The sequence below is a fragment of the Jatropha curcas genome, chromosome 4 (genome assembly GCF_041381405.1).
Source record: "Jatropha curcas cultivar XTBG-Jc1 chromosome 4, XTBG_Jcur_1.0, whole genome shotgun sequence".
NCBI lineage: Eukaryota > Viridiplantae > Streptophyta > Magnoliopsida > Malpighiales > Euphorbiaceae > Jatropha > Jatropha curcas.
In genome coordinates this window covers 2,240,408-2,254,338 of record NC_143154.1, presented here as the reverse complement: position 1 = coordinate 2,254,338, position 13,931 = coordinate 2,240,408, and the positions used below count along the sequence as shown (strand labels likewise).

Here is a 13,931-nt window from a genome sequence, read left to right as displayed (position 1 = left end):
ATATTAAAAAAAAATATCTTCCTATCGAAGAGAGTTTTTTTAATATAAGATTTGAAAACCCTAAGAATAGTGAGAGACGCACGTTATTCTCTGCCACTCAGAGAGTTCCAAAAGAGAGATAGTTAGGGATTACTGCAGACACTCAGAGAGTTCCAAAAGAGAGATAGTTAGGGATTACTGCAGAAGATCGTGGGTGACTCCAAGATCTCTGAAAAGAAGACCGGTGAGCGATTCTGCGCTTCAAGAGGTCAATTTATTGATTTGTTTGATAATGTTTTTAGTTTGCCTCATATGATTTCGAAAAGGGTTGTTTCCGCTTTATACCCGCTCCCATCACATAGTTGAAATATTAATCTAAAATTTTAGTGACAAGACAAGAGAGGTAGGTAAAGAAGATACGACTTTGTTATGTCCAGTATCTTGCATTATTCAAGAACTTGCTGTGGCCGTAAACAAGGTAGATCTTACCTTATCATACCTAAGGCCAAATTTCCACTGTTCAGCCATCAGGTACCATTCATATGGCCTAGCTAGGTGATCTCCTATCATAAGATAGGTTGAGCACTACTTAAATTTTGATTGCAGCTTTTGAGGTGCCAAAAGGTCTGCATTGGTTTTTGTTTTTTTTTTTTTTTTTTTTCCTTTTTATAATGGAAAAAAATTGGTTGGTCAAACCAATGGACTACCAACTACATCCTATGATCAGATATACAAAACTCCGTCTGAGTGTTTTCTCTATATTTAGGTGATGCAATGGGAAGTTGTGCTTCATCATATAATGAACGTCCAAGGACTGGAAGTATGGACCAGTATTTTGTTGAACTGTTGCTAGACCAAATAATAAAAGGCAATAAAACTAATAATACATTTTGTTGGAGAATAAGATTTTGCTTAGTTGAAAAGGGATGGAAGCCCTTGTTTTAAGGAAAAAAAGTATGGCCTTTGGCAGAGAGTTGTGCCCTCTTCCGCAGCAATTTTTGAAATAGTGTTTAATGTTTTGACAGGGTAGAAACACTATTTTAATTAATTATAACGTTCGGTAATATAATATCTATTCTAGCGTTTAGAGTTTGAAATGGTGTTTTATGAAACATTATCTTCGTTAATGTTTAGCGTTTTATAAATTCTTTATGACATATATGCCCATCACTTGTTTTTATATATCTTGTTCTTCACTTTCATACCTTTTTTGTCTAAACAACTAATCAAATAGTTATTTGTACCGAACATTTTTATTCCAAACCGTTATATAATCGTTAACCACTAATAGTTAATATTTAACTGCTAACCACTCGTAAAACAGTTAATAACCACTAAAACAACTAAATTTGCCGAATAGACCCTTTAAAGACTAGATTGCATTTCTTTGTATAAATGTGGCTGCTGGGACAGATTTGAGATTGTGAAAAAAGAGAAAAAGGAGAGAGTTGGATAACGATGAGAATGAAGAAGAAGAAGAAAAAACCTTTGTTTTTTATGCTTTGTAAATCCTTTTACTATGAGTAATGAATTTATATTTTTTTTTCTCTTCATCTTTACCTCTTCCTTTGTTATGTGTTTAAGATATACTTCTGTTGTTTCTTTGAAAATGCTAAAACCAGCTCTCCTCTCCCATTTTCCAACACATTTAATAAACAAGCTTGGTCGGAAAAAGAGTTTTACGACAGATACAAGAAATTGTTGAAAGAAAATGGTTTTTGCTGGGATGAAACACAACAAATGATTGTAGCTGACAATGATGTTTTCTTTGTTTTTCTTTAAATAACATTACCCAATTGCTGTGTAGGTACATCCACAAGCACGGGCATACAGAATGAAGACTTTGCCAAATTACAATGATTTGGTCCTTATATGTATTTGGGGATGCAACTGAAGATGGAGTTGACACTAATTTACATCAAGCGAAGGACATTTGTGGAATAAAAACTAGTGAATTGCAACTTCACTTTTATCAGGATTAGTTTGTTTCTGAATGCTTTTGCATGGATTTATTCAGTCATAAAGATCTAAAATATGTACTGTTGCCCATGAGCGGAAACTAAAGCTCACAGCAGGATAAAACAAAGCCTCAAAAACTAGTTTTATGCCTCCTTTCGGCCCTATGCTGTCCTAGTGTTCAGTTCTTTTTACACCTTGAAAGTTAACCCCCCAGTTGAGAATTTCTCAAGTCCTTATGGCATGGACGTGTTCCTCTCATTTCTTCTCAGTCATAGTGGTTTTGCATGGGATGCAATTCAACAGATGGTAACTGCTGATGATGCAGCCTGGGAAGCTTACATTCAGGTATGTTCCTCATTCTTTTTGAACATGTGCCAAATTATATCAAACCCATTGCTATATGAATCTCTACTGAGAGGTTCTATTTATAAATGACTTCACTGATCATGTTACTACTCAGTCCCATGGAATTCTGCAGGAAAAGCCAGATGCCATTTTCTACAGAAATAAAGTCTTGGAGATCTATGCAGAATTCAAAGAAATGAAGTGTCAAATATTGGAGAACAAGGTCAACAACAGCAAACTGACAATGATACCCAGGAAGTCCTGGTGGATGGATTACTTGTAGATGGACATTTTCTTCTACAACACCATCAGACCATGAAAATGCTAACAAGGTACAGAAAACTGGCAAAGATATGCGAAGAGCTCTTTCTGAAGTTGCAGATGCATTTATTACAATATCGGTAAGTAAGAAAGAGAGCAATTTATGCTCTTCAAGCTATACCAGACATAGATGAAGAACTTCTGTTGGATGCTTGTGATCTTCTAGAAGATGATAAAAAGGCAAAGACATTTTTGGCACTGGATGCCTCACTCCGAAAGAAGTGGTTGCTGAGATAACTTCGTCCATAGGAGAAATTTTCATGTTGTTTTCACTTCTAGGATTTTTGAAGACAAAGGATTTTTGAAGACAAAATAGCACTGAGCTTTACAAATTGTTTAATTGTCAAGTTAAATTTGTAAATGTAGATCAGATTTCATTTTGAGCAGGACGAGAAAGATACATACTTCCTCTGCGAGCACGTTGCAATGACTGATTTCCCCTGTGAATAGCATGGAAAATTTAGCAGCCTTTGCTTAGTACAGAGAATATTATTTTTCAGGATTCCGGTCGGTGTCTTATATTTTCTCTTTGAAAATTAATGTTTGTTTACAAAGGAAATAGTTCCAGTGTCCGACAGAAAATATTCTATTGTTCATGACCGAAGCACATGTAATTGGGCCTTTTGTTTGTTATGGACAGGCGAATGTAAGGAACTAAACATATGCTGTCCAATTGAATGTCTCAAATGGCGTCTTTCTGAACTTGACGAGACGATGAGCTTGTTGAAGGAAGAAACAAGCTTTAAAGATGCAGATGCCAGATTGGTCCTCCGGTTCTAAGAATTTCGCATTTGTTAAAGAAGATGCCAACAAAATCCTTGACATTCCTTTGTCATAGAAATTAGCAAGAGAGAAATTTAACAAACAGAAGCCGAAAAGGAAAGATTAATTGCATTTGGAGGAAAAATTATACATGCATGGCACAATTACTTAGCTGAAAGACGAGACGTTCAGAATTAATAACGGCAAAATCAAATTACAACTACAACAAGGTTTAACAAGATGTGTTTCCTCTCTTGCTCTTAGGTTCTCACCTGGAAGGTGTAAATGTACCCAAGTCGATTAATAAGTCATCTTAAGACATCCCAGACCAATACTCGGAGAAATGTGCACCTATTGATGTTCATTTAACTGTCAACTTAATATGGACAAGAAATTCTGCTTTGTTGGATCCCTTGAATTGACAAACTCATTTTACCCGTCTCCTCCTATCTCTATCTCTTTCTCTACCTCTATCTCTGTCATGATCATCCCGCTCTCTACTTCCACTCTTTTCGCGGCTATCCCTATCCCACCTTTCACTTTCCAAATCATGAGCTTTATCTCTATCCCTGTGCCTTTCCCAGTCCCTGTCCGAAGCATTTTCCCTCTCCCTGTCCTTGGTTGATGTTTTCCGTTGTGGGCTCTGGCTGCGGTGTCGCTTTCTTGAAGATTCACGGCTATCATCCCTTCTATCCCTCCTTTCTGATGATGTTCTCTCTGCAGTTAAAGGAGATAAATTTACACGTATTTTCTTCAGGTAAAATAGTTAAGTAAAATGGTACAGATGGGAAGACTAAACCACAAGTACACAAGCAACAATGGAACCAATACCAAGGAACTAATATTATTTCGGAGGGGACCAAGATGACAAACCTACACATGAACAAAATAAACAGAATAGAATTTCTCAAAGAAACTATCATACTTCATTTGCCTCCAGGAAGGTAGCTCTTTTGCCCTTTTGGGAACTGGAGGTGCATGAAACTAATGTAAACTTGCATAATAAATGCTATATCTCACAAATTCTCTACTGACAAATAATAGCTCTCGCAATAACTAAATTAGGCAGGAATCCACTTAGTTGCAAAATGATGACTTACTACTGTTCCCAGGGATATCTTGAGGAGAATCCAGTAATCCATATTCAGATTGTAGCCGTTTCCGATGGATTGCAACTTTTCTCTCAATTTCCTCTGCACTTTTTATTCCTCGCTCCTCAAGGGATTCACGATATTCTATCAAAGAAACCTCTAGACGTCTCAACTTCTGTCTGCAACATCATAAGCAAAGTAAAATGAATAAACTGGGCAAAAAATGGAAGGGTGATGGATAATTAGAGTGACTAAATCAGTGATGTTCCAAAAGAATCTTTTAGTTTTTAAATAATAATAATAATAAAGCAGCAAATTTTCAACACGCTTTAATAAAACAAAACAGATTTACCTTTGCTCCTCATTCATCCCACTTTCAGTCTGCATGGGAATGCTTGCATCAGTAGCAAACTCTATTTCATCATCAGCCTTAACTAGACCATCGCCAGCATTTTCACTTCCGGATGAAGAATAGCTCAACCCCAAACCTCTCGCACTTTTCTTTTGATCATCATCACTGTCATCATCATCTCGGGCCCATTTAGAGGCTGGCAAAATGGGATCATTTTTCTCTTTCTTTGTGAAAGCTTTTAGTTCAGTTTGTGGAATTGGAAGAGTTGTTGATAAAGATGCAGACCCTCTGCTTTGAGACTCCATCTCATCATCCCCATAAAGATTCCACCCGGACAACCCTGCAGGCTCTGATTCAACATTTTTGTCTCTGCGGCTACTTGAAAATTTACTAGAACTTGAATGGCTCTGAGAAAATTTCAAGTCATCATCCAACTCATAGCTCCTCTGCTTTTCTGCCTCCTCAAGACTAAGCAGTCGTGCAACCATCATTTCTCTTCCACCAACAAGAGACAGTCCATTATGTCTGCATCGCCTTTCCAGCTCGCCAAGGGGAAGACTCATTAGCTCCTTCGTAGCTGCTCCTTTGCCCATTGCCAATGCAGCATCTTGGTTGGTTTTTGCCCCATCAACTGCATCTTCCGAGCTAGTCTTCTTTTCTATTTCTGGTGCATCACCACATATAGAATGAAATGGTATAACTCCAGAAGTACTAGATCGGAGAAACGTAGCCCGTAATCCATTCACATATGCATCTGAAAATAGAAACCAGTCTGCCCATACTTGCAATACCTTCAGGACCCGTTCCTGTTGATACCCAGAGAATGCTTACATTAGGGAAGGGTGAAAATCAATGAAAAAGGAGAGTTGAACTTGAAAACAGCTTTACCTTGAGTGCCTCAGCAGTGATCCTTCCAGTTATACTACGATACAAATCATTAAAACTCTCCATTATGTCAGGCAGTGTAGCTTCAAATTTGGTACGGTATGCAGAAGCATTTTTAACAGGAGCGCTGCTATTATGAAGAATGTCAGAAACGAGCATGAGTCTTGCAACTTTAGTGGGAATTGGAGTTTCTTTGAGTGTCAGAGACTCTGTTAGAACTTCCACTATCTGCAATAAAATCCAAAATACATGAGAAACATAAGTTACCAAGTACTTCCAATTAATAACCATGAAAACAGATTGCAAAACAAATCCTCCATTCAGTGTTAATTGTTCGAGTCCCCAGGCCAAAAAGTTATTACTTCAATTATTTTGCTTCCTCGCTGATGAACACAGCTTCTGTCCATAGCAAGTTCAATATCTTCATAATCAACATGATTAGCAAATGAAGACCCAGTTAAAACAAATAAGTAGGCTAGCATCAATTAGACCATAGTGTCAGGTGCCAACCATTGTTTGTCACTCCAATGGAATGAACTTATAATATATGGAATAAATAAATGGAACAAAATATTTGCAGTCCACAAAGCAGAGTATGTAAAAGAAAACGAAGGTAAGTGCTCAGATACAAGGCATCACCTCTCCAGCAGCATCAGCATTATCCAGGGCAAAACCCATGGCTTCCTTTATCTGATTTCTTTCTAATGTCAAGGCACGTAACATATCCTCAAACTCATCCCTCTGTGGATCAGTCAGGGTTCTTTCTGGGTCAACACGCTGCAAAATTTCAAATCAGTAAGAAGAGTTACATAATCTGCAAGTAAACTGTAACTGCCAGAAATACAAATCATAAATATACCCTGCTTTTTCCTGCAGCATAAGTGTTACCAGACTCTTTCTCATGCTCTGGGCTCTTTGCCGTGGGCAAAGGTGGTGGCATCCATCTAGGTGAAAATAAAAACAAGTAATATCACATCACCATTGTCTTCCGAACAACACAGTCAGAAATTTATATGTGCCTACTGAAATAACCATGCACCAACATCATAGAAACACAGCATACCTCCCACTACCAGTGATCATGATAAATGGTTCTGTTCGCCACCTTTGAAGAGTATCACCCTAAATTGCCAGAAAAATGGAACATTGTCAACCGCCTAATGAATATAAATATGTAAAAGACACCTTTTTTTTTAGAGCAGAATAATTTAAACATGAAATTTTACGAAGGCAGATGATCACGACGACCATACCATACAAATTTAACAATAATTCTTGTTATTCAGAATGAAATTTGATGCTACTTTTAAGAATCACCAAGTTTATACTGCAAACTCCAAATACATGTCAACATGTCAGCCAGGCATAAGAGGATGCACCTGAGCAAAAGAATACAGTCTCCAAACATAATATGTATGTTCCTTTGACCCAAGCTCGAACAAAAAGCTGAAAAGAGGATTCCCACGACCCCTTTCCATGATAGCTTGTTCAAAAGCACATCCTCCATCCAAAACATACAGAGCCATTGTATCAATTACATGGCGCAGATGATGATCATCAGGTGGTACAACCATAATATCAGGAACATTTGGAGTAAGAACCTGCACTCAAAGCTCAAGTCATGAATGAGATTTATACAAAAATAACAAGAAAATTCAAAACTTCAGATGAAAAATAAGCATTGGATAAGATAGACATGTTCCCAAATATGGTTAGCATGAACTGGATTACTGAAGACAAGAATGGACCAAAATAAGATGGTAATAGCAATCCAAAATATCACCTTGAACATTTCATTTTTTTTTACCACAAATTAGTTAAAGTATATACATTTTACGAATTAACAAGAATAGCAGCCTATGCTCTGATCAGATTGTCATATCAAAATAGCAACATTTGTAAGCTCTAAAAAGAATGCATATAAGAGGGCAACAAAAATTCTCCAATTACAACGTCATATTACAGTTTATTCCATTTTCATTAAACTTAAGAGTCGCATATTATAGCTCCATTTTAAAATAAAGCAGTCAGGATAAATTTGGTGAACTTACCAGTTCGGAATTATGATTTGGGACCGAAGTAACTGGTGGGCCGGATGGACCAGAGAGAATAACAGTCGCACCCTATCAAACAGAAGTTAAATGTCTCAGAATCACGGAGCATGGTGACAACGCAAATTCTTGAACTGCCTATTATGCTAATGATTATCAAATGAGGAAAACTAGTATTTCCTTTTTCATGAGAAAGTAGTCTCAAACATAAGCTTCAGGTGTTTATAGGAAAACGTAGCATACCTCCTTACTCCTGATGGCCATATGTCCCGGTGGTGGAGCAGGGAGTGCTTGTGATGGAAGAGCTACAGATTTACCCCACCCAATCTTCAACTCATATTCATACACAACAACTCCTGTGACACGAAATATATCTCTTCAACCACATTTTCATTATAAATTACAGATGAAAATAGAGGCAAAACACATCAATAATAAATCAAGAATACTTGATAGTGCAGGCACATTGACGCACTGAATGTACCTGTTCAATTACAAAAAGGTAGTATAGAAAGACTATTTTCTAAACTGTCCAAGTAGTAATAATCAACAGTCTTTTTCATCTATACTCTGCATGTTTTACCCTTTTTTTTTTGGTTTATTCAGATTGGAAGACAAAGCTGTGTCTGAAATAGTAGTCTGAATCCACATTCCATACCCATATATGACATAGGTATCGGGAGGGCAAGTAGCAAAGTTCTCATAACAGAGACCTCAATAACTCGTTAACAAGATTTATAGTACATATAGGAAGCAAAGAACATTGACAAACCTTGCATTTCATCTTTTGCAGCTTGTCCATCAGCTCTATTCATAAATGCTACAAATCCACAATTCCTCTGCCGCCTTCGCTCTTCTTCTGTTCTGGGCCACATTATCTTTACGCTAGCAATAGGCCCAAATCTTCCAAATGTCCGTAGAAGAAAGTTCTCATCAACCTAGAATAATAAGCACAAGAAAATGTTACCAAGTTCTCGAGTGCAAAAATAATAAAGAATTAATGAGAGAAAATGAACAAGTATCAAAATAACTATCACACCTGAGGAGAGAGATTCCCAACATAAAGATTTGTAGTTTGTGGATCACCATCATCAAATGATCCTTTTCCACTTGGATCAAAGTCATCAGGCAGTTCATCAAATCGACTAGATGGCTGGAAATATTAAAAAGTTCATCTATATTTCAGAGTGATTGGAGATACACAGAGTAAACATGATATCACAGGAAGCATTATCACCTATATCAAGAGTTGCTCGGAATAATACAAAGGCCAAAAACTAAAGAAACACGTGTATCAAAAGGGTGATTTAGGTCTAATATCCCCACTCTGAAAAGAAAGATCACGTTGTTAAAAGAAGGTGGGGGGCGAGAGTGAACTTACAGCAGCACTCTCACTAGGACGCCCATCACGCCAACGCTCACGTTCCTGATTTCGTCTCTCTCTCAGCTCATGTTCATGCTTCAATTCCTCCATGAAATGATCTATGTTCCTTGTCTTTCCTTTTTCCTTCTCCTTTGGTCTTTCCTCCTCCTTCTATAAAGTAAATGCAAAAGTTTGATATTAGATATGTGCATTACGATCAAAAACTTAAGAATACAAGCAGTGTACCATAACTTCTATCAAAATACTGACCTTCTTCTCAGATTCTTTTTCTTTTCCCTTGACTGCCATTGGAGGTGGCAAAAAAGATGGGACATACCTGCAGAAGTGATGTTAAAGATAAAACATCCAGGTCACCAAGACAGAGAGATAATTTGGTAACAAAGCCAACAACAGTTCACAACATCTTTTTTCCAAAGACAAAGCTCATGTTAACTTTCCATTTGTTCTATTTCCACATTTTTTTTAAAGCAGATGAGAAATGGAGTGCATTTTATCAGTCTAATGTTGGTCCCATTCTAATAAGCAGTAGTGATAAGAACATCTACCAGAGACACTGACCTCTTGTTAACAAGCAGCATATGAATTGGATATGGTGCCAAGGACGCATCAATATGCGTATATCATACAGAGACTCAATCACTAACTTGATCATAACCTTGATTAAGCTACTAATCACAATGGAACATTTGTATCATTTGGCAGTTCATAGACAAAACTTAGATGCTTATTATACGCTGGTATTCTCCCTAAGTATTGACCTTAGTAGCACATTTTCATTCCTCTAACTGTCATAAGTTATTATTGTAATACAAATCAAACTATGCCCAGGGGTGGAAGGATGAGTAGAGTTCACTATAATTCAACAGTCAATAGACATTATGTATACTTAACATCATAAAGTGAGATATCTACAATATTCTGATTTACCATAAGGTACTAAAATAATATATCAAATAATTCACCAAAAAATAGTAAAACACTGAAGAAACAGTAAGTAGATGGTATGCTACTTCTGCACAAAGGGAAATCTGATACCCTAGTCTCTCCAACAATAGGATGTAATTCGAAGAGAATTGACTATGAGTTCCACAAGAGAGAACCCTCTTTTTCACCAACACAATTGACACATCTAATAACCGTTCATTTGTGTTGATAAGATACTAATTTATGACACTAGTTTTCATGTTTCATCACAAAAGTCCAAGCAACAATCAATCAATCAATCAATCAATTACACTAACCCTAGAGCAGATGCCAATATGTGTCAATTTTTTACCTATAAACATGCATTAATCATTCATATTCTTAATGTCGAAAAATGTACTACTGAATAATATACTCCACTGCTTTCTCTTGAAATTTTATCCAAATTCATTATACCAAACAAACATTTCTTGTCATCTGAAAACTCTAAAGCAGAATAACAACATCAAAAGCATTCAAGAAAAGCCAACCACGTTTCAACTGATATTCTATACCTGAAAAATTAATTAGAGAGGATATATAATCCACAAAATCCTAAGATACTATCAAAATATTACTATTTAGAATACAGTTTTTTTTAGCTCAATACAACAAATTTAGAGGGACATCCATATTTCAAGAATAACTTACATTCAACAATATACAAGCACCTCATGGCTATGCTTAAAACACAATGATACAAGGATCCACTTTAAACCAATTATCAAAAAATTTTAAGAGCTTTAAAGTTCCCCAAGTCAACATCAATGTGACCACTGACTTCAGCAAGGCCAAGTAATGCAGAAGTTGATAATCAGAAGAAAGCAGTATTACTCATCTTCCTCTAGAGTTTATACTTAAGTTCTATCAGTCACCATGCATGATGTCAACATAAAATATTGAAATTAACAAGTCAACAACCTTCTCGAGACTCGAACACTATTACAGCATCAAAGAAAGCATGAGATTGCCAAGAGGCGAATTTCAAAAAATATCTAGCATAAAGACATCACCAAATTGAAAATCTCACTGCACATATAGAAACTTTGCCAAGTTCCAGTATCATAAATAGCTATTCACAAATTCTCACAAAATGAAGCTAAGGCAAAATGAGGCCTTAAAGCAAACAAAACAACAACCAAGTCATCTCCTAGTTTCCTTAAATTTTACAAGATTTTACAAGCCTAACAAACAAAAACTAAATCTAACGATATCAGCACCACGTTATCCTAACTTCATGATGCCTTGTGAAAACGCATTGCAACATGGTTAATCAAGTTTGTAATCAATCAAAAGTATTTCTTTACCTACTTCCCTTTTTTGGACCAGATACCCCATCTTTGGACTTTTCACCTGCCATTTGCGAATGAATAAAAAAGGCCCATACTTTTATTAATGTGTTCCCGTAATAATAGAAAACTAGTAATTTATCCAGAGTGTGAAACAAATAAGAATAAAACATAAAATTAAAATGAAAAAACGTAACTTAAAATCAATGAGCAAACAGGTTATATTTTTTAGACTAACCTTCAGATTCAGGCTTTACTTTCTCATTTGGATTGATGGTTCCACCTCGAACAAAAGCCTTAGACCCGGGTGCATTATCCCCTTGAAATGACTCCACAAACTCCGCATACAGACGAGCTGTCTCATCATCCTCTCTCTTCAGAGAAGAAGGATAGAGGAGAAAGAAACCAACTCATTAACAAAGGTAGCAAATTTATTTGCAAATAGAGCTCAGTCAACTTTGACATTTAGATTTAAGGCAGCAACCACAATAGGTACCTTTTTCTTTGCTTCTTCCTCCTCTCTATGCTTCTGGAAAGGTGTCTTTTTGCGAGTGATTGAGAAGGAACTCATCTCTGCATCGATTTCTGAGCAAAAAAATTCCAGAAAATGCGTAAAAACTCTAAATTCAAAAAGAAATCAGCCCAAAACTAAAATACGCATCTGATCCCGACTAGGGATGGCAGCAAGGCGGGTACCCGCTAGAAATAAAGTACCCAAATTCGAATCCATTATCACTTTAAGTACCGGAACCCGTTAAGGAATAAACCAATAATACCCAAAACCGTCCCAAACCTGTTTAGAATTACCCACACACTACCCGAACCCATTTACATACCCGTTTAATCACAAATTTATTCAATTTATGAAAACCAAACCCGCATGGAGCCCGAATCCAAACCCGAAGTGCAACAAAAAAATATATAAAAAAATGCATTAAAATTCAACTTCAAAATAATAAAACAATCTAACCTGTAATATTCTAAAACAACAGTACATAGTAATATTTAAATAAAACAAAAGAATTGAAATTCAACCTAAATAAATAATTCAAACCAATATCTCAATTAAACAATTTGACAATCATACATCTATTAAAATTCAATAAGAATAATAACAATAACAAACTAAAAATCAATTAAAATATAATAATACTAAACTATAACAAATTATCATATAATGAGAACTAAATCCATATAAAACATAATAAAAAGTATCTCAAAAAAAATTACTAAATTAAAAAGTACATAAAACAGAACAACCCTACAAAAAAGAAACAAGAAATTTTACATAAACATAATATTCTTAACACAAACATAATTCTTGAACTCCATTTATACAAGAACCAAGATTGCAAGAATTAACAATCAACATCATCTTCTTCCACACAAAAAACATTTGACTCCGTGCGTGAACAAGAATCTGAAAAATAAATAAATAAGAACTTTGATACTATAATAATTTGATAAATTTCCTATCTAAAATTCAATGAGTTTAGTAATTCCCACTTGAGTTGGCCAACAACCAATTTTAAATACATGACATTATTAAATAGAAAAAGAAAACCAACAACAATGTAAAATCAGAAATAAATAATCTCATTCTCATAGTCTAAAGTAACTCAGTTTAGAAAAAAAAAAAAAAAAGCAACAGTTTACTTGGAGCAAATTAAACTAGCGAATTCAAAGTCTAGCAACATGACTAAAACACTTACATGTTCAAGCTATCCAAGTCAGCCCTATATTCTCAAAAAAAAAAAAAAAGTTCCAGCCCTATATAAAATCACAGAATACTAATCCTATATATATATATATATATACACACACACTTTATTAGCAAACCATTCTCAGTATATGACAATTATATGCAAATAATCTCATTCTCAGTATCTCTACACAATCTTAATCATTATTAACAAACCAAACTTTGAATTAACAAACCAAACTTTGAATTAACAAACCAAACATGTCAAATTTCACTCATATAGCCACGAATTGGCTTATATTCATCATCCTTTTGTCTTTTAATTTATATATTTTCAACAAATAAAACATGCGCAAATCCACAAATGAAAAAATAAAACAATAAACATATATCTCTCAGCTGAACCCACAAATTAATTCAACAATACATCCACCAATTCCTCCTCTTTGTCTGTTTATAGGTATATATGTAAAAAAACAAAAAAAAAAAAAAAGAAAAAGGAAAAGGGACGAAGCAAAACGAAAATAATTAACTGAGAACGAAAAAAAAAAAAAAAAGATCAAGAACGAACCTGGCACTTGTACGCTTGAAGAGCAAGACTGCTGCGGAGGCGACGGTCAAGAACGAAAGCGACGGGAAGGTATAAAGAAAGACTGTGGCTGTAGAAGGAGAGAAAGCGGTGCAGTTGCACGAAGGGAGAGTTAGAGATTTGAGGGAACTCTTTGTTTCTGTAATTAAAATGCAACCTAACGTAAAACGACGTAGTTTTGTTCGTGGATTCATTAAAAATAAAAAGAGAAGTCAGCTTTATATAGTTACAATTTGCATGTCTCGATCAACTTTCACAT

At 35.5% G+C, this 13,931-nt stretch overlaps 1 protein-coding gene and 1 long non-coding RNA gene across 3 annotated transcripts; one reads left to right on the top strand and one right to left on the bottom strand.

Annotated features, from left to right (window-relative positions):
- The first annotated feature begins 1,415 nt into the window (after positions 1-1,415).
- Positions 1,416-3,340, top strand: LOC110008919 (uncharacterized). Its single transcript, XR_002283716.3, has 3 exons — positions 1,416-1,483; positions 1,787-2,283; positions 2,399-3,340. It is a non-coding gene; the product is annotated as an uncharacterized LOC110008919 (long non-coding RNA).
- Positions 3,341-3,460: 120 nt separating this feature from the next.
- Positions 3,461-13,813, bottom strand: LOC105628929 (protein RRC1). 2 transcript variants are annotated; one of them, XM_012210422.4, is made up of 18 exons: positions 13,655-13,813; positions 11,878-11,966; positions 11,620-11,755; positions 11,400-11,445; positions 9,379-9,445; positions 9,127-9,279; positions 8,785-8,898; positions 8,518-8,683; positions 7,989-8,101; positions 7,746-7,817; positions 7,074-7,295; positions 6,758-6,816; positions 6,554-6,638; positions 6,334-6,471; positions 5,698-5,922; positions 4,810-5,615; positions 4,467-4,636; positions 3,461-4,083 (listed from the first exon to the last, which is right to left on the bottom strand). In XM_012210422.4, the coding sequence occupies exons 2-18, from the start codon at positions 11,950-11,952 to the stop codon at positions 3,794-3,796; spliced, it is 2,937 nt and encodes a 978-aa protein (XP_012065812.1). In that variant the 5' UTR covers positions 11,953-11,966; positions 13,655-13,813; the 3' UTR covers positions 3,461-3,793. The 2 variants fall into 2 exon arrangements, with proteins under 2 accessions (XP_012065812.1, XP_012065817.1); XM_012210427.4 differs by having other exon boundaries at positions 9,127-9,276.
- Between the last annotated feature and the right edge of the window lie 118 nt (positions 13,814-13,931).